General features: G+C 41.0%; 1 protein-coding gene across 2 annotated transcripts; it reads right to left on the bottom strand.

Moving 5' to 3' along the window:
* Nucleotides 1-1,676: 1,676 nt before the first annotated feature.
* Nucleotides 1,677-24,523, bottom strand: vars2 (valyl-tRNA synthetase 2, mitochondrial). 2 transcript variants are annotated; one of them, XM_052071063.1, is made up of 29 exons: nt 24,043-24,523; nt 23,713-23,794; nt 23,501-23,601; nt 23,249-23,367; nt 23,054-23,120; nt 20,448-20,545; nt 20,271-20,352; nt 19,821-19,940; nt 18,724-18,832; nt 17,202-17,290; nt 16,445-16,535; nt 16,176-16,303; nt 15,924-16,027; nt 14,969-15,050; nt 14,783-14,859; nt 14,511-14,598; nt 13,573-13,666; nt 12,356-12,426; nt 12,151-12,276; nt 10,841-10,945; nt 8,864-8,932; nt 8,683-8,761; nt 7,847-7,977; nt 7,078-7,230; nt 6,703-6,939; nt 5,723-5,834; nt 5,376-5,572; nt 4,358-4,507; nt 1,677-3,554 (listed from the first exon to the last, which is right to left on the bottom strand). In XM_052071063.1, exons 1-29 carry the CDS (start codon nt 24,223-24,225, stop codon nt 3,465-3,467), a joined length of 3,234 nt encoding a protein of 1,077 aa, XP_051927023.1. In that variant the 5' UTR covers nt 24,226-24,523; the 3' UTR covers nt 1,677-3,464. The 2 variants fall into 2 exon arrangements, with proteins under 2 accessions (XP_051927023.1, XP_051927022.1); XM_052071062.1 differs by having other exon boundaries at nt 23,249-23,376; nt 23,501-23,794; nt 24,043-24,518.
* Nucleotides 24,524-24,778: the final 255 nt, after the last annotated feature.

Genomic DNA, 24,778 nt, shown 5'->3' with positions numbered 1-24,778 from the left:
TAAATATTTCCTGCAGGGTCACGGATAAGTCCGTTTGGACTTCAGTGGTCGTGCCTCTCTTCTCTAAAGTCATATCCTTTTGGTCACTAACCAGGTTTCTGTGCTTTGCAACACTAGTGTGATGTGGTTGGTCTTCAAGGGCCCACATCATTGCCTCCTTTCTCACATCGAATAGACTACTTTCCGGTCTCTCTCTGAGCAGCCTATGCAGTTCACGCCTCAAGGTGGAGTCTCGCACTCCCTCAACGAACTGGTCTCTAAGAGCTATCTGAGCATTAGATACCACATTAGTTGACTGTTGGAGGGCTGAATTGAGCAGCTGTGAGAGGGCATGTGAAAATTTGCGCAATTCTTCTCCATCAAGTTGTCTGCGAGCATAAAAAGCGTGTAGGAGTTGCGTTTCTCTCGAAAGGCTTCACGCAAACATGAAAACACATTGGGCGTCTTAGGTTGCCCTCGCATCCACAGTTTAACCTCCTCTAGGGCTGAATCTTTTAACAGTGAAAGAATGAAGTCTACTTGGTCTTCCTCCTGTAGACCTCTCGTTCTTATTGCCCGTTCTACTTCCTCTATAAACTCATCAACAGTGTCAACATCTTTCGCAATCTCACCAGAAAAAGGTACAATGCGTTTTTCCCTTGGGATGTGAACAATTGATCTGGGCTGATGTAAGGAACTTGGGTCATCCTCGCTGTGGGTTCCTGCCAGGATGGCAGCTGCTTGCTTGCGCGTCGTCCTCTGACATTTTCAGGTCTCCGTTGCAATGTATTTAACGCCGCAAAGCGCAACAGTCACAAAAAGTCAATCTGTTTCTCTTCTGGCAGCTTTGAAAACTTCCTCGCGTCCAGTGATGCGTGTCAATGTGCAGCTGTTCCACATTCAGCCACACAAACCACAGGTTGTACATGAAGGCCTTACTCTATCGACACTCTACACTATGGCATCAGGCCTCCTTCACTGCACCACGACTGTTGTCTATTATACTCAAACTCACACTATAATCTCAGAATTTAATAGGGAATCCCACTTCTGACACCAAAATTGTTTGAGTTATCATAAATTGTTATCATAAATCACCTCACCTCCTCCCATGTCCTCAGAAATAAAATATGAAATGTCGGGTTTGCTTCGGGCTCAGGCCTGCAAATCAAGTGATGTGATCGAGCTCGGGCCGATTCGGTCGGGCTCGATTTTTTTTTCAGTACCGATCTTAGCTCTAAGGATGGCGGGACAACCCCAGGCAAGGCGCCAGGATTTTTTTTCTTTCCAGGGGCAAAGAGGGGGTCTTACCAATGTGTGTCTGTGTTTGATGGTAAACTATTTTATTAACAAGAGTAAAGTTTTCCTCGATCAACATTGATGAGCAGGTAGACACAGTCACTGTGTACACCTTATTTTGTGTAGACAGTATAAGCCCCAAAACAATTACCATATTGACGAACTAACTCTGGGTCACGAAAGATCTAAAAGAAGTACTCAATTAAAAACAAAAACAGCATTTTCTTCACTGGCTCAGAAGAGGAAAAGAAAGCGGTCAGCCGAGAGGTCAAGTGTGCCATAACGAAGGCCAAGATGGCCTATAAAAACAAAGTGGAGGTCTCCTTTACCCAAGGGATTTTCCGCTCTTCCTGAAGAACATTGCACAACATCCCATTAAAAACCAACCCCGGTTGATGGCACAGCATCTTTACCAACTGACCTCTATACAGTCTTTTCGAATTTTGAAAGGGACAATAATGCAGAATTAAGGAGCATTCACCTCCTCACTCCATCTTAGTGACTCATCCATCACTTTCAGCAGGGAAGAGGTGGTGAGAGCACTCCAGAGAACATACTGGTAATTGAAACACTGACACTTAACCTGACGATATCCATGGGCGGACTATAAACTACTGTGCCGAGCATCTGGGATGGGGGCGGGGGTCCCAGCAGCTGCTCCAGACCTCCATGAATTGCGTCACAATGCCTCATATGTGGAAATATCCCCCAATTATTGTCATTTCCAAGAAGGGCCCAATCAAAGTTTTAAATAATCTTAGGCCTGTGGCCTTCACTTCTGGTCATTCAAGCAACAGAGAGGATTGCCAAAAACTCCGTCACCTAGTCTTGTTGAGCCTACTATCCCTAGAGCGTTTCCTGAGACTCCCGACAAGCAGAACACCAAAACAATACATCAACCTCCAAAATGGCAATTATTTCACAATTTGGCAAATGCTTTTTTTTCTCTTCTTTTTCACAAATTGATACCATTAGTCAATCCACACGTGTGGGTGTTATTTTGAAATCGCTGACCAATCTCAATCGTTGAAGTGGCTTGTGGTCTTTGGAGATGCAAAAAGACTGGCTGGAGTTTCCTGCCAAGTGATGATTTTATTCATGATGTTTTCTGTGTACAGTTTATCTTGGAAGTAGCTGAAAACATTCATCCAATGGTAAAAAACACACAATCTTTTTAAAAAGAATATAAATATATGCATTTTATTGTAACACACGACGTAGTTGCTCATTTAGCTTTGATAGATGTAAATGCAGTGGTTTTATAATGAGTGAAAACACATTTTATACCTCCACTTTAAGTTGGGCCTGAGCAAGATTTTATGACTCGACTTTTAATGACTTGACTTGCTTTGATTCGTGCCAAAATTACATGGGAGGTTGCTTGACTTCATCGCACCTCTGCAAATATGCACCAGCCCCCCCTCAGTTATTTATCACAACGTACTTGTTAAATTGAGAACTGGCTTCTGGTTGATTAGCCTCAACAATGCAGCATAATCAGTTTTATATTTCTGTAGCTTTGCGGCGTGGAAAAGTCCTTTATAGACCCATCTGTTGAGATTAACCCTTCTCGGTCAGTATCTACTTTGCCCTAATCGAAGCTACGAATATGCAAATGTGGGGAGTTGGGGGGATGGTACACATGCGTACTAGACAACATGATGAATTAGGGTTTTTATGTTTATATTTTGAAATATGAGTAGATGATTTTCAATTTTATTTTCTATTTTAAATTGGGTGGGGTGTTATCCCATAAATTAAAGATCATGTTGAAATCAATTTTTGTAAACATTGAGTCAGTTTGTGTGTCTTTTTACATACAAACATAATGCAAACATTGGTCTGTCCAGTCCCATACTGTACATAATCCAAATGGTTGAAGAGGGTACAGTGAGAGTACATAAATGACACCAGTGGTAAAAATGTCATTAAAAAAATTAAATAAAAAAGACCATTACTTAACCGTTTTGTGCACTTTGTAATCTGATTTAAAAATAAAAAGACCATTACGTAACCGTTTCGTGCACTTTGTAATCTGATAACATGATAAAATGTCCACTGTAATAACGACTGTCCCTGAAAGGGTTAAAGGGTTAAACTACACTTATTTCTATTATGCCATGATTGTTGTTCTTTTAAATGATATCCCCTCAAGAACTTTGTGTCTGACACTGATCAACACCATCTTAGGAATAGCTGCTGGTGGGACGGTCAGTCATTTGTAGCAACTTGAGCTGGTCCTCGATAGTCTTCAACTCCTGCTGAAGAGCGGACATCTAAAATTCAAGAAAAGGAAGCAACAGTAAGCCAAAAAGAAAAAAATATTTTGCATGTCCAAAAATAAAAGAGAAAATTCACATTTAATCAATTTAGGAAATGTTTAATGCATATATGAAAGCTAATGCCATTCCTATTTGATTTTTAGTTTTAAAAAAGCCATATTTAAACAAAATATATTGTATTTTCCACACGATAAGGCGCACTTAAAAGCATTCAATTTTCTCAAAGGCCGACGGTGTGCCTTATAATCCGATGTGCCTTATACATGGATCAAAAGTCTGATTTCTTGGACGAAGTATTTTAAAATGTTCTGTTAAGTGCTTTGTTACAACTGCAGTGACCGTGAAAGTGCGATCTAAATAAAACTATATTGTATTGTATTTCCTTTCGCGTAGCGCCATCTTGAGGATACATAAATGCAACCTCAGCCACTGCTGTATCTTCTATTCTAAGTGCCTTATAATGTGGTGTGTCCTATATTTGAAAAACTGTTTCAAAATTGGCCATTCATTGAAGGTGCGCCTTATACTCCGAAGGGCCTTATAGTGTGGAAAATACGCTGAGTCTAAAAATTATCGTTACTGGTGATTTTATAAGAACAGGATTTTATGAACTGGATGATACAGAATATGAACAAAAAAATGAATTGTACTTTGGCATTCAAGTCAAATGAAGCGGTTTCTGATTTTATTCATGCAGACGGCATCAAGAACAAAAACCATACACTCCTTTTTATGCGATCTTTGGAGATAACCAAGTGTTCAATCATGTTACTAGTCCTGACCTGTCCATGTCTTACCTTACTGTCCATCTGCTCCCGTACGTGCGCTGGGACCTTGATCAGGTACTCTGGAGATTGGATTTTGCAAAGGATCTCATCCAGTTTGGGAACAAGCTTGCTTCTGCGTTGGGTGAGTTGGGCCACTTGTTTGTTAATGTTCATGGCACTCTGGGGGGACATTTGAAAGGATAATGTCTTTGTGTATTCACTCTCATCAGATTCAGAAACTTTATTTATCAACATGGGGCAACTAATCACCAAGTGCAAAACCAACCACAAACCATAAAAATGGATGATGATATCTTTTCTCTTTCCCCAAACAGTTCCCAAGAAGTTTGAATAAAACTGTCTAAAACAGGGTTGTCACACTCGTTTTTGTTTCGGGCCACTTCAGAGTTACGTCTTCCCTTGGAGGGTCGTTCTATGACGGTTGAAACGACAAACAATCGTCTCATTGCATTATTATTTGTGCACAACAAATTATTGGATTATTAGTTTTGGAATCGTCCATCCATCCATTTTGTGATCCGCTCATCGGGTGCTGGAGCCTATCCTAGCCGTCTTCCGGCAGTAGGCGGAGGACACCCTGAACTGGTTGCCAGCCAATCGCAGGGCACACAGAGACGCTACACATCTGCGCTACACCAAGGGACAATTTAGAGTGTTCAATCAGCCTGCCATGCATGGTTTTGGAATGTGGGAGGAAACCGGAGTACAGGGAGAACATGCAAACTACACACAGGAAGGCTGGAGCCGGGATTGAACCCAGGACCTCTACACTGTGAGGTCAACATCCACTGGACCACCGGGCCGTGTTTTAAAATCATCTAAAATGTCTTGTTAAACGAAAAAAGTTTTTTTGAACAAAGAATGGTGAGAATGGGTCAATATTTCTCTCCCGACTGGGAGACAAAGTACATTTTTGAACGGACACGTCCACTTAAGTTTGAACTGATGTCATAAGAAATATGAAGTCACACACACCATCATTTCTATAAGTGGCCAGCTTCATTTGCGAGAGGAGGCTGATGACTACCTGAAGAGGAAGATGCAGCCGACACGTGTGATCCACAACACCGACAAGGCAGCCTTTGGGTGGGGGGGTGGAAGAGACGGTGGGAAGAGCTACTTCGGGACAGTAGATATGGAAGCGGGAAACCCGGCTCAAAGTCCAAACAGCAGATCCAAAATGAAGGAGAATGTGGGCCTGACTGGGTGAACATACCACCCACACTGAAACATACAAACCATGAATTACAGAGCCATGAAGTTTTTTTTTTCCCCCGCCCTCCCAAAATCCAAACATATCTACAAATGATATTTGAGTACCGATTATTGCCAACTTGCTGTAAAGCAGTAAAGTGTTTACCCGTGATGACTTACTAGCGGGCTTTTCTTTGGTTAAACCACACTGAGCCCGAAGGGAGCGGGCCACTCGGGTCACTTCCTGGACCAGAAGGAAATCTCTTTCCTCTTCTGGGAAATGCCAGTGTTTCTGGCAGGATGAGATGACAAAATAACCACATCATCTTAAATGCTGACAAACTGCTTTGCAATTTCAAACAATGCATTACTCTGGCCTACAAAGCACTTTACTTTGGAGTCAGCCAATCCTCCATTAAGTGTCTCCAGTTGGTCCAGAATGCTGCTGCTCGCCTCTTGACTGATACTTGTAAGAGGGAGCGCATAACTCCAACACTGGCATCCCTTCACTGGCTCCCTATAGAGTTCTTTTTAAGATTCTATTATTTCTTTTCAAATCTCTTAATGGCCTCGCCCCACCTTACATCTCTGAGCTCCTCTGCCCCTACCCACCTGCCCGGTGCCTCAGGTCTGCGGACCAGACATTAGAAGAGGTACCAAAAACTTAACGGAGGAGCAGAGGGGATCAAGTCTTTTCCGTTGCTGGTCCCTATGTTTGGAATGACCTTCCACTGAACATTCGGCAAGCCCCCTCGCTGCCCATCTTTAAAACCCATCTCAAAACTCATTTTATTCTTATGTTTTTGATTCGGCATGACTCAGACTTGATCTTAGTTTTCCTGTTTTGTGCTTTCTACTATCTTCGTTATTCATTTATTGTTTTATTGTTGTAGATATGATATTTGCTCCACGTACAGCACTTTGTATGCAGCGGTGGTTGTTTGAAAGTGCTCTATAAATACAGTTGAGTTGAGGTGAGTCGAGTACAACTCTGTTTGCAGATTATATGATGTGATGATTCGTTTCAATTCATCTGCTACAAATGGATTATTATTTTTAATGGAGTCCAACAACATTAAATGAATCTTATGCAAAAATTATGATTGGAAAATCCAGAATATATTTTGCTTTGTATAGCGAAGAAGTAGTAGTGGTGGTACCATTTGGGATGAGCGGGGGTAAGGCTGGAGACATAAGCTCCCCTGGGCTGCAGCATCAGTTCTGAACGGCTGGAGTCTCTGCCACAGTTCCTCGGTAAGGAACGGCATGAGTGGTGAGAGGAGGACCAGAGATGTGGACACGCAGTGATAGAGGATGACACTTGCTGCTGGTCTCACTTTGCCGCCATCATGCTTCAAGCCTTCATTTTGCTTCAGTAGCACAGGCTTCACACTCTCCTACAAAGAGCATTTTTGCCCATGCAGGTTTCATTGTAGAGGAGTTTCACTGTAGTTTGCAATGAGTTATACAATACTGATAATTGTGTGTGTGTGTGTGTGTGTGTGTGTGTGTGTGTGTGTGTGTGTGTGTCTCACCATGTAGACGTCACACAGATTGTGGATCCAGAAGGAGTACAAAGCAGCAGTGACAGTGTGCAGCTCATATTCTTCAAAGGCCTTCTCGACTTGTGCTACGGTGCTGTAAAGTCGGGAGCAGATCCACCGGTCCATACTGCTCAAATGAGACACCTCATGTTCAGAAATGGAAAAGTAAAAACATTATTTTAGTATGGTTTTTTTTGGTTTGTTTTGAATGAGGAGACATTTCTCAGCTCACCAGAGGCAAGATTTATGTACTTTGAATTTTTCTTTGAACCAATGCACAGTACAACAGAGCCACTAGGGTAACCCTACTGTTGCAACATACGTGAATACTCACAATAATCTGCATCAGGAAAAATGATGCGATCATTTTCCCATCATGCTTTTGCAATCACAACACAGCATGAACAGTTACATAAGAGGTATCCGGCTGGCCGATTCAAAACCGAAGTTGGGAATGTGTTCCTCTGATTCTCATTGCTCAACATTTGCAAAGGCTGCCTGCGTGGGTTTTCTCCGGGTAATCTGGCTTCCTCGCATATTCTAAAAATATGCATGGCAGGCTCAAGAAAAACTCTAAATTGTCTCTTGGTGCGAAAGTGAGCGTGGATGTTTGTTCTTCTATGTGTGCCCTGCGATTGGCTGGCAAACGGTTCGGGGTGTCCCCCCCGCCTACTGCCCGAAGACAGCTGGCATAGGCTCCAGCATGCCTCGCAACGTTTGTGATGATAAAGCGGATCAGGAACCGAATGGACGGTTGTACCTTTTCAAGGTTCCCCACTGGTGTAGTGTTGTCACCCAGCACACCGAGCGTGAATCTCAGCGTCTGCCACATTTTATTACAGAAATGTCTGCAGCTCAGAACCTGAGATACTGACAGACTCATGTCTTCTCCTAAAATAAAAGCAAGAAATAAAAAAAAGAAATTGTTTTTGACAAATACGTCCTCGCTTGTATCTTTGAAATTTCAGAAAGTCTGACATCCCCTGCAAAACTAAGGAGGCTCTAACAGTCTATCTCTATGTCAGGTAGGATGGGCAGGAATGCAGGAAATACCTCTTCGGCTTTTCTTTTCATGCTTCAAAAATACTTTGATTAGCAATAGAAATGTGATGATTTACTATTTAACCCTTTCATGCACCCTGTAACCTAATAACATGATGAGCTGTCCACTGTCATGACCGCTGTCCCCGAAACCGTTAAAGAAGTAGAAATCATGGGTGTTTTATATTCTACTTTCATAAAAGAAAAAAAACAAACAAACAAAAAAGAAAATTTCTCCCCAAACATGCTTTCCAAGTTTCTCCAAACACCAGTTTAAAACCTGAGTCCCATTCCAGACAACAACAAAGTGTCACTCGTTGTTGGAGAACGCTTAGACTGCTTTTTCCTGACTCCTGTCGAGGTGCCTTTGAAGAAGCCAATAAAACATCACCCCCTATCCTTGAAACTCTCCCACAATACCGTTTTTTTTTTTTGGGCACCCTGGCAGTGCACCTCTGGTTGTCTTTGCAGTGTGCAACATCATCAAAAAACAAAAAGCAAAAGCAACACTTTCCTTGGAGGAATGACTCGTGAAGGAGCACAACAATCACTCACCTATCATTTTGTGAGAGCAAAGGGCAAATCTGAGAGCATCGGTTCCACACTGAGGGATCCCCTTCGGGAAGTCTTTCCTCTGAGGGAAGCAGATGGAGGAGTTAGATATGGTCGATGAGGAGGCAGAGAGTGCACACATTCTGTCAGAAAGGAAATATGAATCGGAACGAGGGGATCTGACCTGAGCTTCCATGGCAACCTCTTGCTCCCTGGGGTCGAGGTTCCCATCTTTAACTTTCTGCTGAAGCCTCTGAGAGGGGGAAAAACATTATTGAGGTGGACTTTTTTTTTTAAATACCTACGACTGCTAAATGTCCTGTTTTCACACATCAACTTGGAAATTTTTGTTTTACCATTCCATTAACCTTCTCGGGGACAGTGGTTACTACAGTGGACAGCTTATCATGTTACACTGTAACATTTTTGTTGTGGGACACATTTTAGTTACCGTTTCCCTTGGAGGGTCGCTATGTACCATATAAAAAGAAGAACCGTTTATTCAACGATTGTTGAAGTTACGGAAATGTGGGATTTGATAACAAGAAAACGCTTCCAATATCTGTCTTATTGATTACATATGAGAATTTTACATTTTGGTTGAGATTTTAGCAAGCATCGTGGAAGTTATTATTTGTTTTTGCGGGCCACATAAAATGATGTAGTGGGCCACATCTGGCCCACGGGCCTTGAGTTTGACACCTGTGGGTTACAGGGTGCATGAAAGGGGTAAAGAAAGACAGAAAAAACCCAATACAAATAACATGACACCGACAAACATAATAATACAATACATTACCAAAAAAAAAAAAAAAGAATAAATACAAATCACTGAACTGGTTTTCATTTGTGGTCCAGCACAATTAAAAATGAAACTCATGAAACTGCCCGGGACAAAAACGATGTTGATGTTTGTTGACCAACCTTTTCACTGCCTCAAATGATTTCAGTAATTCTCAATGAGACTTCAGCACCTGTTAGCAGCAATTTTCGACTACTCTCATTAGTTGCAGGACATTATCCTATTGGCGGACCCATGACTGAGATAAAGCTTTCTGACACTGTGTAGCACAATTAGTTCCTGAATGCCTTGATAGTCTTGTGATTCCTTTGAACGCTGCACAGACTCAAGTCGGTGGTAGCAAAGCAGCCCCAGAACCCAACTGAGCCTTCTCCTCCATTTCTCGCTGTAAATTTTTTTTTCTTCATACATTTCTTTTTTTTTTTTTTTGCTCTGTAAACATAGAGATGATGTGACTTGCCAAAAAGCTCGACTTTCATGCCATCTGTGCAAAGCACATTCCTCCAGAAGCTTTGTAGCTTTGTCTATATGCGTTTCAGCAAAATTCCCCTCTTGTCAGTGAATTCAATTTCTGACCACGGTGGGGGTTTTCTTAAAGAAAAGGGCACCGGCAATTTTGTTCTAGTGTGTCCGTTTTCAAGTCAAACCATTCCTTTGAGCACCTTTTGGTATTAACTTTGGAATATGTAATTATAGATTGAAGTAACTAACAGACATTTCTTCTGATTATAACGCGCGAGTGCTTGTGTTGTGTGAAGGCTCGTGTTTTCTAAGCGGCTCCCCCTCACTGCAGAATCCTACAAAAACGCATCCATGCCAGTCAGTCTTGTTCTCACAGAAGTGATGACGCGCCATTTCTCGGTTTCTTGGTCAACTGAAACATTAAATAGAAATGAATCTTTAAACGGTCTTTGTGCAACATGTGGTACTTGTCTATTATGGAAGCTTGTCAAACGGACTTTGTTCCAGAAAAAAATGTCACAATCAAAAGGAGTTCTTGGTCCTAGCTAAAAGATTGAAACAGAATATATGTGCCAATAATCGGATGTTGTACGATCACATATTACATTGATTTTACCCACACTGGATTTCGGTTTTGAAATCCAGAAGTTTACAAAGTGATTAGTTTTATTTAATTAAGGGGAATCAAGAAAGAGGTACCAAAGTGTTTTTCTAACCACTGAGCGTTCACCTTAGGACGGTCAACGTAATCATCACAAAACAACAGCAACTAAATGCAGGAAAGCGATAAAGTCAATGCAGTATTGGTCTTTCGCATATATTTGGACTGTCTCAGCATTTGAACTGTTCTTATTTATAGCGAATAAAACACAACTGAAAGACTGTTATGTTACACACCTCCAAGGAAGCTCCGTGGATAACATCCAAGGGGTCGATGACATTTCCCAAGGATTTACTCATTTTCCGACCGTGTTTATCCCTTACCAGAGAGTGAAGTAGCACCTTAGAATCAAGAAGCAGAAACAACGGGTTAAAAAAAACTGCACATACCATTTTGAATATGGAACATACAAAACAAATCCAAAGGAATATGGAACATATTAAGAAATTTGCAGAGAAAGACTATGGAGACAGTTACACGGACTCGCCGTCCCGTGAGAAAATGGAAATTATAGCTTTTGTAAACAAAGACATAAAACTTCCACTGATGGGAATGGAAACAATATGTCCATGAGAAAGAATATAACTGAGGAAATTGTTGAGCTATGAACACGTATTTGTCATTCACATTACGAACATTTCCTGACAACATTTGCTAGTTTTTCATTTTTTAAATAAAGCTGGAGGGAAACATCTGTTTACCATTTACAGGCCTTTCTCTTTGATATGCTCGAAGATATTGGGAAAATCTATGTTCAGAGATTGGACAATTTCATGGAAAAGATGATTTGAGATCAAACGAATCAACTTCCACGGTATTAATTGAGCTACTACAGGAAATAGAATATAGAAAACAAAAAATATGCAGTGTGAATTTTCATTTACAAAAAAAAACTTTAAATCATGAGATTTTAAGTCACAAAGATGAAGACGTATGGTATTAGAGGGGGTGGCACTTGACTGGCTAAAATTCTATACTAGTAAAAGAAAGAAATTTGTTCAGTTCAATAATAACAAGTCAGAGTGCTTCAACATTAGCTGAGGTGTCCCACAGGAGTCAATCTTGGGACCCGGACTGTTTATTTCATACATAAATGACATACGTTTCTGATGGACTGAAATTTGTTGCTTTGGGAGACAATATAAACATTGTTCTGGGGAGAACATGCAGCAGCTTCTTAGAGCTAGGCATAAATGAAATGTGCAGATTGAACTTTTCCCAGTTTGACCATCAATCACACCACAATCTCCTTTTATCAATGATCGCTGATGGCGGTCATGTCCAGAAAATATTTTGTCGATGCCCATGGGGGCTGTGACTTAACAAATATTTTTGTTTAGATGTTGAGGAGAGTGATTTATTTGCAATGTCTTTTTTATTTATTGCTGCTATCAATGGAAAGTTAGTGTTTTGTAGTTAAACATATTTATTATTTTAAGGCTTCTGAGATCATTTCTTTATTGAGTTTTTATATGCTTTGATTGTACAAGATAAATGAAGAACAGATCAAATCAAATCAGATATGAGCAACTCATTGCCCAAGTACCTGTTTAAAAGGCAACTGGCCTGTCAGCTCCGTACCCAACATTACCATCCTCGCCACCCAGAAGAAGATTAGGTCGCTGCCTGTCTCCAAGATGGAGTTTGGGTAGAAGCGCTGAAAATCTCTCGTCTGCAGAAGGAAGATGTGGTTAGTCTCTGACATCATTGATGTCACTTATGATGACGTGCAGCTGGAGGAGATGCGGTACCTGTTGAGGCCAGCCCAACATAGCGAAAGGAAACAGCGCCGAGGAGAACCAGGTATCCAGAACATCAGAGTCTGACCCACCCAACGTGCATACAAAAAAAGATTTATCCAAACAAATGTTTGTCATATTTGATTCCATTATCACACTTTCTCAATAAATGTTTGTCGCTTTCAAAAGAGAATCTTTGCTGCTCCCTTTGTGAATGTGATCGTTTATGCGCTGTGAGCATCCAGATTGGGGTAGCAGCATTTCTGCAACTGCCAGTATGCAGTGCAGTTCAACTTGAAATGGTACTGTTCGGCAAGAAGTCTGCGCTGCCTTGCATTGCAATTTTGGGGTATTCAGTCTCCATGGTAACAGTCAGTGGCCTAAATATTTTGACATTGGGGCTGCTCGATTATGGAAAAAAAAAAAAAAACGAACCCTTTCAGGGACAGCGGTTAGTACAATGGACATCTTATCATGTTATCAGATTACAGGGTGCATGAAAGGGTTACTCACAATTATTTTGGTTATAATCGAAATCACAATTCCTCAATCGATCATTTATTTTGGATACAAAACAAGGAAATATTTAATCATAAAAAATATGAAGACAAATCAAATCCTTTGAAGCGCTATAATTTTAAAAGTATTTTTTAGACCAAACAAATTTATTAAAATTTACCATTAAAAAAGGTGCACGTTTATAAATTCAATTATTCAATTCAATTCAATTCAATTATTTTTTGCATATGGCCACATGAGAACCAGAAAATATTATGGAGGGCCGGATCAAAAGGGTGAACTAAATTCAACATAATATTAATTGGATTTCTTTTTTTTTAAATCAGTATTTTGCATTTTTTTGCACGTTTTTCAGACTTTAAGAGTACATTATTCCGTCGTATCGAACGGGATTTGCTTGACTTGGCGCTACTGCGGGCTTCCATATCGTCTCCCCCTTCTTCCCAATCCTATGCATCTTCTAGTAACTGTGCCACCTGGCGTTGAAATGCCTGTCATTACAAGTCCAAATGAAATGAATGCAGTCATTGACATCGAACCTTAATTGTGTACCAACATTAGGCGGGCCGGATTAAAAAGACCAACGGGCCGGATTTGCCCACCACCCGTTCTAATCACTTACCTTGGTAACCTAAGCAAGTTTTGACAATGAAAACACAAAATATTTCATTTTATACCACGTGGAAATGGGATTAAAGAGGTGAGGGTACCCTGAGTCAAACTGATGTCCTGTGGTTTCACTCCATATTTGACAGTTGCTCTCTGACGGGCCTCATCTTCGTTACTTCCCCACACCCACTGGTCCTGACAAAAATAGAAACAATGATGTTTCCCCCTTTGGATGGGACAAAAACTGTTGCACCACCGCTACCGTTTTGCTCACCAACTTCTAAACCATTTTTCATTTTTCTCTTCTACACTGTACTATATACAGTACACAAATCCACAAACCACATCTTAATGACCAATTGCTATACACACACACACACACACACACACACCATATTTTCCGCACTATAAGTATTCAATTTTCTCAAACACCGACAGCGGCCACTATAATCTGATGCGCCTGATTTATGATGGTCCAGTTTCTTTATATTCTCCATTGAGTTGTTTCTATGTTAGTGTGTTCGTATGCCATCAACTGGTGATTATTAGCAGGAATCAATTGGAACCTAAAAGTCTTCTGCCCAACATGAATTGACATGTGCAGTCGCCAACACACCCTCGAAAAGACAATTACTTTGTGAGCTCTGCGCAGCCATTCTGAAACGATGATCATACCAAAAGCAGACTTAACTACTGACTAAACGAAGGAATAAGGAGACAAGCAATATTTCTAATAATATTTAGCCCCTCGTGGATGTGAGCCCACAAGGTTTGTGTGCCTTTTTGTTGAATCAGTTGTCTTCCTAACTTTTGTCTTTCATTTACTGTTTTGTAATGTCATTTGTATTTAGGCCAAGGAATAAACCCTGTTACCCTTTAGCTTTATGGACTTTGTTTGGAGCAAACCAGATTTGTACCGCATCGTCTGAAGAAAAAGACCAAATATATTTGGAGTCTCTCATGCAGTACACTAAAGATACAGCGGTGCCTCGGGACATGACAGTGCAGTTCACTGGCCATTGTGATAGCAAAGCCCAACCTCTTGTTTGTTCGCAGAATGCAGAAACTCCACTCTGTAAACTGGGATCTGATGCCCCCACCACAGCTGCCTGGAAACGCACCAGTCACTGTAAACCAAACAGAGCTGCATTGTTCATTCGCATACAATGAAACAAGGATGCATTCATCACAAGAATTGTGTTATTTCAGACTCATCGGCAAACAATAGATGACAAACAGCTGTTCACATTTTAACAAAAGTGACATTATGGAAAGTTTGTCAATAGGGGTCAAAGGTCGGGGTCAGCCTACCTGATGTTGGACAGCCAGTTTTTCCATGTTTTAGTATAAAAGAGAGGGGTGATTTGAAGATGACCATCCTCAACAGCCTGACAATAAAAAGAGTGAGTGACACTGAGCGTTTTGGCTGTCAGCCAGCACCACTTCTACCAGGCTAGGAAAAAAGAAATAATAATCACATCACCAACATTAGATTACCTGTATAGCTTTTTGGGCCATTCCATGACAACGGACGAACCATTGTTTCTTCAGAAGAGGCTCGATCACGTCCCCTGAGCGGCTTCGAAATGCGGAAAATAATTGATTAAAACATGATTAAAAACCCAACTTTACTTCCCAAAGTGTACAGTTTGTTAATCCCCACTCGAGATCCATTCACCGAGCCCAGTAAACTGGCTTCACTCAAAGTGGGTGCTGAATCGGTATTTGTGGCCACAACATGACGGGATCTGGGGACTCCCGAGTTCTTGACACAAAATACTTGCATGGAATTTAATCAGGATGCTGCCATTGTTTATGCGCTGCCCCTGTCTAATCTTCTGTGTTTCAGGTCAGTGTTTTACTGACGTGGAGAGAAATAAAACTCAACTGCTGCAAGGTAAAACCAAGTTTTTAAATAAATATACACAAAAGGTACAGAGAATGGATAGGTGGGTACACTTTTTTCTTTGTCAACTAGAAGATAATATATATGCCTGTAAATATAACAGACCAATGTTTAGCTAGTACCTTAATGGGTGAGATTATGATCAATGTTGTTACAGTTAAAAAAAAAAAGTATTTATATGCGTGCTCTGCTGCACGGAGGTCTACAAATGTTGTGCCATTTTGTCTATTGCCGGCGAAAACTGTCAAAACTGTCTTCTGATGATTTCCCATCTGCCCACAATACTAAAATCCACGTGGAGACATTCAATCTTGATGGTCACAAACTTGTGTCATCACAAAACATGTTTCATTTGTTTGGTATATAGCAGCATCTGTCAAAAGCGCAATAAAGCGAAAGAGATATTACAACTCGTGAGTAAAAACTGAACAGTGTCATACTTCTGACATGTTTTTTTAAACTTTTTATATTGTTGCCGTTTTAAATCTTAAAGACTGTGCGGGTGAAGTTAATGATGTGGCCGGACAGTTTACGGTGTTGGTTTACCTGCAAATAGGTAAGGTCATGGCGTGCTCCTTCTTTCCTCTGAACAGCTTTTTCTCAACCAGAGCGTTGACTACCAGCTGCCTGGCGTCAAAACGCTTCACTCCCTTAAAACACCCAAGGGGGCATGAAATGAAGAATTGTTAATTGAAGTTTTGGTTTCATATTTTGAAGTGTGATAGAATAAATCATCACTGGCGTCTCCAAATACATTCCTCTAAAGCTACAGCAGTAATGACAGCAAAGTTCATGCACCTCCAGCCATTGTCCACAGATTGGAGTCATCTTCCCATCTCCTCCGATCACACTGAGGCGTGGCAGAGCATGTCTCTGTGACAAAAGGAAGTCTGTGTGGTCATGAGCAGGCGTCACCTTAACCGCACCTAAAGTCAGAAAAATAGCAAACAAATCCTGAGAAATTGAGAGTCTTGCCCTGCACTTGAAATTGTGAACAGTATTATGGAAACTGCTTTGAAGTTCTAATGAATGATGGGCTGTTTTATTTTCTACAAGAGTCAGCGGACCTGTGCCGAGCTCCATGGCCACGATTGTATCAGTGACGATGGGCAACAATCTGTCATTGAAGGGATGGCGGCATTGCTTCCCATGAAAGTCCTGGAACAAAGAAAAGTAAAAGTAAATGCACCGTAAATGTTTCGGTATTTTCTCCCATTTGATTATCCGTCCATTTTCTGATCCGCTTTATCCTGACAAGTGTCGCAGGGTGTGTTGGAGCCTAACCCAGCTTTCTTCGGGTAGTAGGCGGGGGACACCCTGAACCAATCGCAGCGCACACAGAGACAAACAACCATTCGCGCTCACATTTATACCTACGGACAATTTAGAGTGTTCAATTAGCCTGCCGTGCATGTTTTTTGGAATGTGGGAGGAAACAGAAGTACTCGGAGAAAAGCCACACATGCACGGGGAGCACATGCAAACTCCACACAGGAAGGCCGCAGCCGGAATCGAACCCGGTACCTCTGCACTGCGAAGTTGACGTGCTAACCACCGTCCCGTTTCATTAGCCTTTTACATTTATTTTGACGGGAAAACGTATTTATGAAAAAGTAACGTACATGTCAATAACCAACATACTTTCAGCGTTTTGACAGAATGCTGTGCGGGTCATTGAGTTGATACTGCCCCCTATTCAGATGTGCCAACTTTAATACAACGAGTGGCTTTAAGTACATCCTTCAAATATAACAGCTTGTGTGTACGCATCTTTGAGTTATCCACAATTTCAATGCATCGAAATTTCAATCCAAAATTTCTAGCCTGGTATCGAGGGTCATCAGGATGAACAGCTACGGCCACATCTCCCAGCATAGTCTCCGGACGAGTTGTTGAGACCATTATTTCTCCACCTGAATGGTTTGAAAAAAACGACAGAACACAAAGAGTGACAACTGACCTTTCAAACAATGCTCAGAGTGAGAACTAAAACACACAATTAGGTTGCTTTCTGTCACTACAGTCCACGGTCATGCAAACGGCCTTCCTGTGGACCAACGGGCTGCTCGGAACAATAATATTTTATAAAAGTAAATTCAACTGCTTTTGTTTTATTTTATGATCATTTAATTGCATTTATTTCTACAGAAGAAGATTAGGGCCAATGAAAGAAAAAAAAAGTTGGCAAGCTTCTTATTTTTATCTCAAAATTTTGACTTCTTGCCAATTTAGTTTTTGTCGGGTGTTCGGAAGGAGTCCGGATACCACATGCGTAGACAGAGCTAAAAATACATTTATTTATAATTTTTAAAAAAGGCAAGACCGGCAAAGTACAACTGGTGACTGAGGAGGAGGGAAAGATGAGCAGAAACTAAAAACGCTTGCAAAAAGTAAGAAGCCAGAAAACGTAAATTGCTCGTCAACTCAAAGGACGAGAGAATAGTAGAGCCAATAGAGAAAGAACATAAACCTAGAATACATAAAGAAAATACAAGAACAAAAATCTTATGACATCACGGGGCAAGGCTATGATTAGATTGGATTGGGTACATTTTATTGTCAAATGTACTGTATGGGTAACATACAGCACAGATGAAATTTCTTCCCTCTCAACATAAAACAAGAGGAACCGCTGAGGGTGTCAGTGCCGCTATCAAAAGAAAAGTTAACAAAAAAAAAAGACAAAATAATACAAAACAACACATGAGACACAGACAATCGTGCACTCTTAACCACTTTCCTGCATACACTTTGTTGTCTGAAGCAGTTATAGATGAAAGAGGCAATGAGGCAAAAATGTCAAGAACGTCTCAAAAATTCAGTACTTGGAGACAGCGTCATGAGGAAGGTTAATAATCCAACAATCAGTCGCCATTTTGGCAGTCTTGAAAGACATTTCAAGACTATTGAAAGACTATTTAATTTCATGAATTTTCTGTCCCGATTTACCGTCCTCATTCCTGATTTTTTTTTTTTAATTGCAAGTCTTTCCTTGTCGCCAATGGCGTTTCCTGACAACATACATCTCTTGGCGGCCATAACTGGCCCTTGTTTCGTTCTTGGAACAACTCAATAATGATTTAGCTTTATGTGTAATTTGGAAAGCAGCTTGTGCTCCAAGATCTTTGGTTTGAAAAGTGCTGTAAAAATAAACTTTGATTGACTGTGGGGTTAATCACTTTCTGCCACACCAGACTCATCCAAATATGCACTCGTATTTTGCAACACGCTGCAGTCATGGTGACGACAAAATGACTGCAATCAAACACTGAAAAATCCCAACTATCTTGGTAATAAGATGGACAACTGAACGTATTTCCTGTCTGCCATCGACACTCATACTCACTGTGACCATCTATCGGGTACGCAAAGGTGAGCATGGTTCCAAATTCCACTTTGTGCTCATAGTTAGGCACGGACAGCATCGTTTTCCCGGAAAGTTCCTTCGAATCAACCTGACAAAAAATAAATAAAAACATTTAAAACATACAGTACATATAGCAAGAAATTTGAGCAGGTTTTCTATTGTTGAAGATGAAAACAATACCATATTGGCCCGAATTTAAGACGATGTTTTTTGCATTGAAGTAAGACTAAAAAAATGAGGGCCGTCTTATAATCGGGGTCTAGACATTATACCAATTGAAGACGCTAGATGGCGCCAGCTATCGTTGAAGCGAATGCTGAACTTGACTCACCAGGCCAAAGTGACCCCTGTCACGAAGAATGAAAATAAAAATAGCGGTAGCACGAAGAAAAAAAAAAAGATAGCGGTAAGAAAGAAAAGAGAAAAAATAATAGAAGAGATAACAGAAAATGGAGAAGCGTCGCGACAATCTGGAGAAAAGTGGGTCAAAGATCGGCCAGGTTAACTGGCAGCTGAGAAGTTATGATGTAATTTACATTTCAAAAACCAGAAACCATTCATTTACGAATGTGATTGCACTTTAGTTTACATATTTAAATGTTCAGAAATTAAAATTTGAATGAGGCAAAATAACATGCTTTTTCTCTCAAATATATTGTTATAATAATTAGTTTCATATATACTGAAATTATTTTCTTCATCAAAATTTATTTGGTGCTCAAAAAGTCTTTTTTCAAACTTGAGTCTTGAAAAAGAGGGGGTCGTCTTATAATCAGGGCCGTCTTTTATTCGGGCCAATACGGTAATTTGACTGGAGGCGGGGGAAAAAAAAACTTGGTCGACAACCATCACATAATTCCGGAGTTTTTTAATGCTACCTTGTTGCCTTCAAATGGATTGATTTGCATGCCATAGTACAGCAAGAGGAAGCATCATGTATTCCTGGGGGACCATGAGGTACCAAAAAAGAGTTTGATTGCACAAGAGCAGAGAAGTTGTGAGCAATATTAAAAATGTTTTCTTATTTAACACCACTGAGTATCCATTGTACACAGAAGGTATATATATTTGATCACCTCTATGTCCGAGATGGCGGACTCCAGCGCACAGCTCCAATTGACGAGACGCTCTGAGCGATAGATCAAACCGGCATCGCACAGGCGCACAAAGGCCTCCGTTACAGCCTTGCTGAAACCCTGAAACACACGAAACGGGAACAAAGAATATTAACCGGTTTCACATTCGTGATCGTGGACAAATATGGAATGTCACATTGGTACCACAAAAAAAAAAAAAAAAAAAGTTGGAAATAGTGGGGAGAGGTGAGAAGAATGATAGGAAACAATCATTACCTCATAATTTTCCTTTAAAAATAACATCAAGATCATTTAGTGGTTAATTTGTATATTTCCTTGTCTTATTCAACGGGAGCCTTTGGGCTTAAGTTAGTGTGCAGAGTTGGGAGAAATACTTTGTTGCACATTAAAATCATCAACACGATTTTGTTCAGTGCAGTTCAAACGTACCTTATCCATGGTGAAACAGGCTCTACTCCAGTCCAAGGAAGCACCGAGTTTCCTCAGCTGCTGATATATCTCATCTCCTTTCCTGACACAAAAAGCAGCGCAAACATGTATTCCGAGATGACCGCACGGCAAACATAGTGATGTATCGTGCCGGGAGAGGTAAAGAGGAAGACGCACTCATTTTTCCATTTCCAAACCTCCTGTAAAAATTCTTCTCGCGTGAAGTCTTTCCTGTGCTTCCCTTCTTCCCGAAGCAGCATTCTCTCCACCACGCTCTAATGAAAAAAAATATACATCACATGAAGATGCAGTGTTTCAGTATCCGATATACCATATTGGCCCGAATATAAGACGGCCCTGATTATAAGACGACCCCCTCTTTTTCAAGACTCAAGTTTGGAAAAAAAAACACGTTTTGAACACCAAATTAATTTTTATACAGAAAATAATTAAAATACATCTGAAACAAATGATTATAACAATATATTTGAGAGAAAAAGCATGTTATTTTGCCTCATTCAAATGTAAGGTGCGATCACATTTGTATATGAATGGCTTCTGGTTTGTGAAATGTAAATTATATCACAACTTCTCCTCAGCTGCCAGTTAACCTGGCCGATCTTCGACCCACTTTTCTCCAGATTGTCACTACGTTTCTCCATTATCTCTTCTATTATTGTCTTCTCTTTTCCTTCTTACCGCTATTTTTTATTTTTCTTCTTCGTGCTACCGCTATTTTTATTTGTATTCTTCGTGGCAGAGGTCCACTTTGGCCTGGGGAGTCAAGTTCAGCATTCGCTTCAATGATATCTGGCGTCATCTAGCGTCGTGAATGGGTATAAGGTCTAGACCCCGAATGTAAGACGACCCCCACTTTTTCAGTCTTATTTCAATGCAAAAAACACTGTCTTACATTCGGACCAATACGGTACAAGAGAAGCTCTTATTTGTGGTTGTGACAGCTGGCTTTCATCATGAGCATCCTATTCTAGCTACAGCTACATTATGACCACTGAGATACTTGAGCCAAAAAAAAAAAAAAAACGCTCCAAAAATCACAACATTTAGTTTTGATTGAGTGTTTGAGTGACGATAATAGTATGTTTATTCTTGTCATCTGAGCTTGCGCAAACCACCTCCCCATTTCAGGAGGCGGAAAGTTTGGGTGAGTTTTTTATTTTTAACTGGTAAATGGCACATTGAAAGGTAATCTCAAGTCTTTTTTTCAATCAGCACACTTTTTCCAAATGTATTCATATTTTACAGGTTTGATGTTATGGGGCTAGAATTTAAAAATCTTGCCTGGGGCATTCCCAGGCCGGCTGGGAGACATACAGTATAATGTGTCCAAATGTATACTTTGCGTCCTCCAAAGACCGAATTTGATGACCGCATGATGTACGCAACTTTGGGTGCACCTCGACTGCACGCCGGTGTACAAATTTATGCGGCTTTTGAATCTAGCCTTCAAATCTGGCCTTTGTTTCCACAGAGACCAACGGTGCACTGATTGATGGGTACATCGGAGCACACGTTCATAGGCTATCTTGCTCCGCACTCGAGGATGCAGCCCAAAAATTTGGACAGAGTATTTCTGGGCGGCCCGGTAGTCGAGTGGTTAGCGCGTCGACTTCACGGGTACCAGGTTTGATTCCTACTACGGCCTTCCTGTATGACAGGGGTGCCCAAACTTTTTGGATCGAAGATCTACTTTTCGATCAACTAACCTCCCGGGATCTACCCTTACCGGCGCACGCATGCGCACGCGCACACACACACACACGCACACACATGCGCGCACGCCATGATGAGAAACAGCCTGAAACGGAGGCACGCGACGCCCTTTTGCAGCCTGTTAACTATCGTAGCTCACACGTACCGTTTTAAAGTGCTTCACTGGGCCCTCCTAGATTCCTATTCTTTGGATTCTGTGAATTGTACACGAAGCAAACTCTGAATGAGAATATTGAGGATAAAAGATAGAGCGCAACAGCTCTGATCACAAGCTGCAATTGCAAACTGCTGAGCGCAAACAACGTCCGGTGACGAAATTACACGCCACCGTAAATGTAAGATTTATCTGCTTTCTTTTATTAAAAAAAAATAAATTAGTGAAAATGAGACTGATAAGATGATTAGGGTGCAGTGTATATAAACACAAAACATATTTTACTAACATGTACAAAAACACACAAATGGTTGTTTTTTTTCTTCTCGACACTCTTCGGATCTACTTGGGACCTGTCTCAGATCTACCGGTAGATCAGGATCTACCTAATGGGCACCCCTGCTATGGAGTTTGCATGTTCTCCCTGTGCCTGCGGGGACCTGTCTCTCAAGGTCCTCCGGTTTCCTCCCAGATTTAAAAAAAACATGCACGGCAGGCTGATCGAACACTCCAAATTGTCCTTAGGTGCGAGTGTGAGTGTCTCTGTGTGCCCTGCAAATGGTTGGCAACTGGTTGAGGGTGTACGTCTATTACCCAAAGACAGCTAGGATAGGCTCCAGCATGCTCGTGACCCTTGTGAGGATAAAGTGGATCGGAAAAAGGTTGTATGGATAGAGTCTTTCCTGCGTGTCCTGGGACTTGTCCGGAGCCCAACACCGGGGAGGCGTCCAGGAGGTATCCTAACTAGATGTCTGAGCCACCTCATCTCGCGAAATTGTAAATTATGAACAGATTCGTCAACCTTGACTTACCAACTTTACATCACTATGAGTAAAATCCCTTCTTAAATGTTCAGTTATGCTCAAAACAGAGGTGAGAAACGGAACATATTTACCTGTGTTGCTATACCAGCATGGTCACAGCCAGGGACCCATAGTACTCTTTGGCCTTGCATCCTTCTCCTAAACGGATTGAACAAAGCATAGTATGGATTATGCCTGATCCATCATTCATAGCAGCATTACAATTAGAGCCAAAATGCATACATTTAATAAAAAGGCAACATTCAGAATCTGTTTTTGGCATTTACCATCGAACCAAAGCATCTTCTATTGCTACAGTCAGAGCATGGCCCAGATGCAGAGTCCCTGTCACGTTTGGTGGTGGTATACACAAAGAGAAGTTCTGATCCACACCATGAGAAAACTCCTGAACGTCCTAAAGAGAAGGATACTTTATATAGTACATACCACCACTTCAAGTGACAACCCCTCCAAAAAATTTATATTAGCATCTACTCCAGGGGTCACCAACATGGTGCATGATATTTAAAATATCTCACATGATGCTCAGGCCTGAAGAACCCCTCTTTCTCCCACCACTGATACCAGCTGGATTCCACATAATCTGGACTGTATGAGGATGGAAATGGAAGGCTTGTGTCTGCCAAAACATATTAGCAAGTAGGAAAGAATGTTTTCAGTGCTGCAGTATGACAACAACAAAGTTGAGAGACTATTGGGTGTGTGGGCTGGTGTAACAGGGCAAACTCGCCTTTCTTTGCCCCAGGTGGTGTATCAGCAGGATAGAGGATTCGCTCCTTTTCGCTCCATTTTATAGCATCTTCTTCAGCAGTCTGGAAACACAACATCACCGCTGGAATTAGAAACTGCAGACTGCATTCATAAATATGTCATATGTATATATATGTTGCAATCACACAAATGCTCGGAAGTCATTTGATGATTGTGAATGATTTTGAAAGGGGGAGTCAATAGACAAATCCTTTGCTGGCTCCCAGACATCCCCAAACATGCAGAACTTGTTATATTTTCAGTGTCCTGTACATATTAAAATATATACTTTGCTGTCGTTCCAACTCACAAGGTGTTGAGTGGATAGTATGGCGAGCTCCCTCTGTTTTTTCCTCTTCTGTTTTTCAACTTGGAGACGTGAACGTGAGCTTGACTTGGAGGCGGATAATGTTGAAGACTTGGGCGAGATACTGGAACAGAGCCTGACCGCTTCTCTCCTTGCGTGCATTAGAACAGGACCTATTGGCCACATTCTCAAGGACAAGCTATACAGATTACAGTACTTGGGCTTTTCAAGTACGGAAAAACACCTTCAGCGATCTTAAAATTCCTCTTCCCTTTGTAAAGCCTACATTTGTGTCATGTTACCAGGAATGCGTTTAAACATGAATATAGCATGGTCCCGTGATAAACATGTCATTTGAAAATATTTAGCAAGATAAATAATACAAATGAAAACTATGTCAGCATGTGATTGTTGTTTCGTGTCGGTCTATTTTGAATGACGGGGCGACAGGAAATCCGGAAAGAAGTCTCTGCTGTCCGTCTACAAATATCTTCCCCCCTCGGCACAATAACGTCAAACACACAAAACGGAAATAGATTATCCTGTTGGTTTTCAAAACAAGATTTCCAACGTACATCTTAAATAGCACGGCTACCGTAGGACGTTTGTTGTACTAGAAAAAACAAACAAACCTTCTATTATGCGTTTTCTTACCTGCCGGGTATATCGTGATTTATATTTAGAATTTATAAATAAAACTATGTAGCATTCAAAATGACAGTGTAACACATTTCCGTTC

This window comes from Hippocampus zosterae, chromosome 7, assembly GCF_025434085.1.
Source record: "Hippocampus zosterae strain Florida chromosome 7, ASM2543408v3, whole genome shotgun sequence".
Lineage (NCBI taxonomy): Eukaryota > Metazoa > Chordata > Actinopteri > Syngnathiformes > Syngnathidae > Hippocampus > Hippocampus zosterae.
This window is presented reverse-complemented; position numbering and strand designations above follow the sequence as displayed.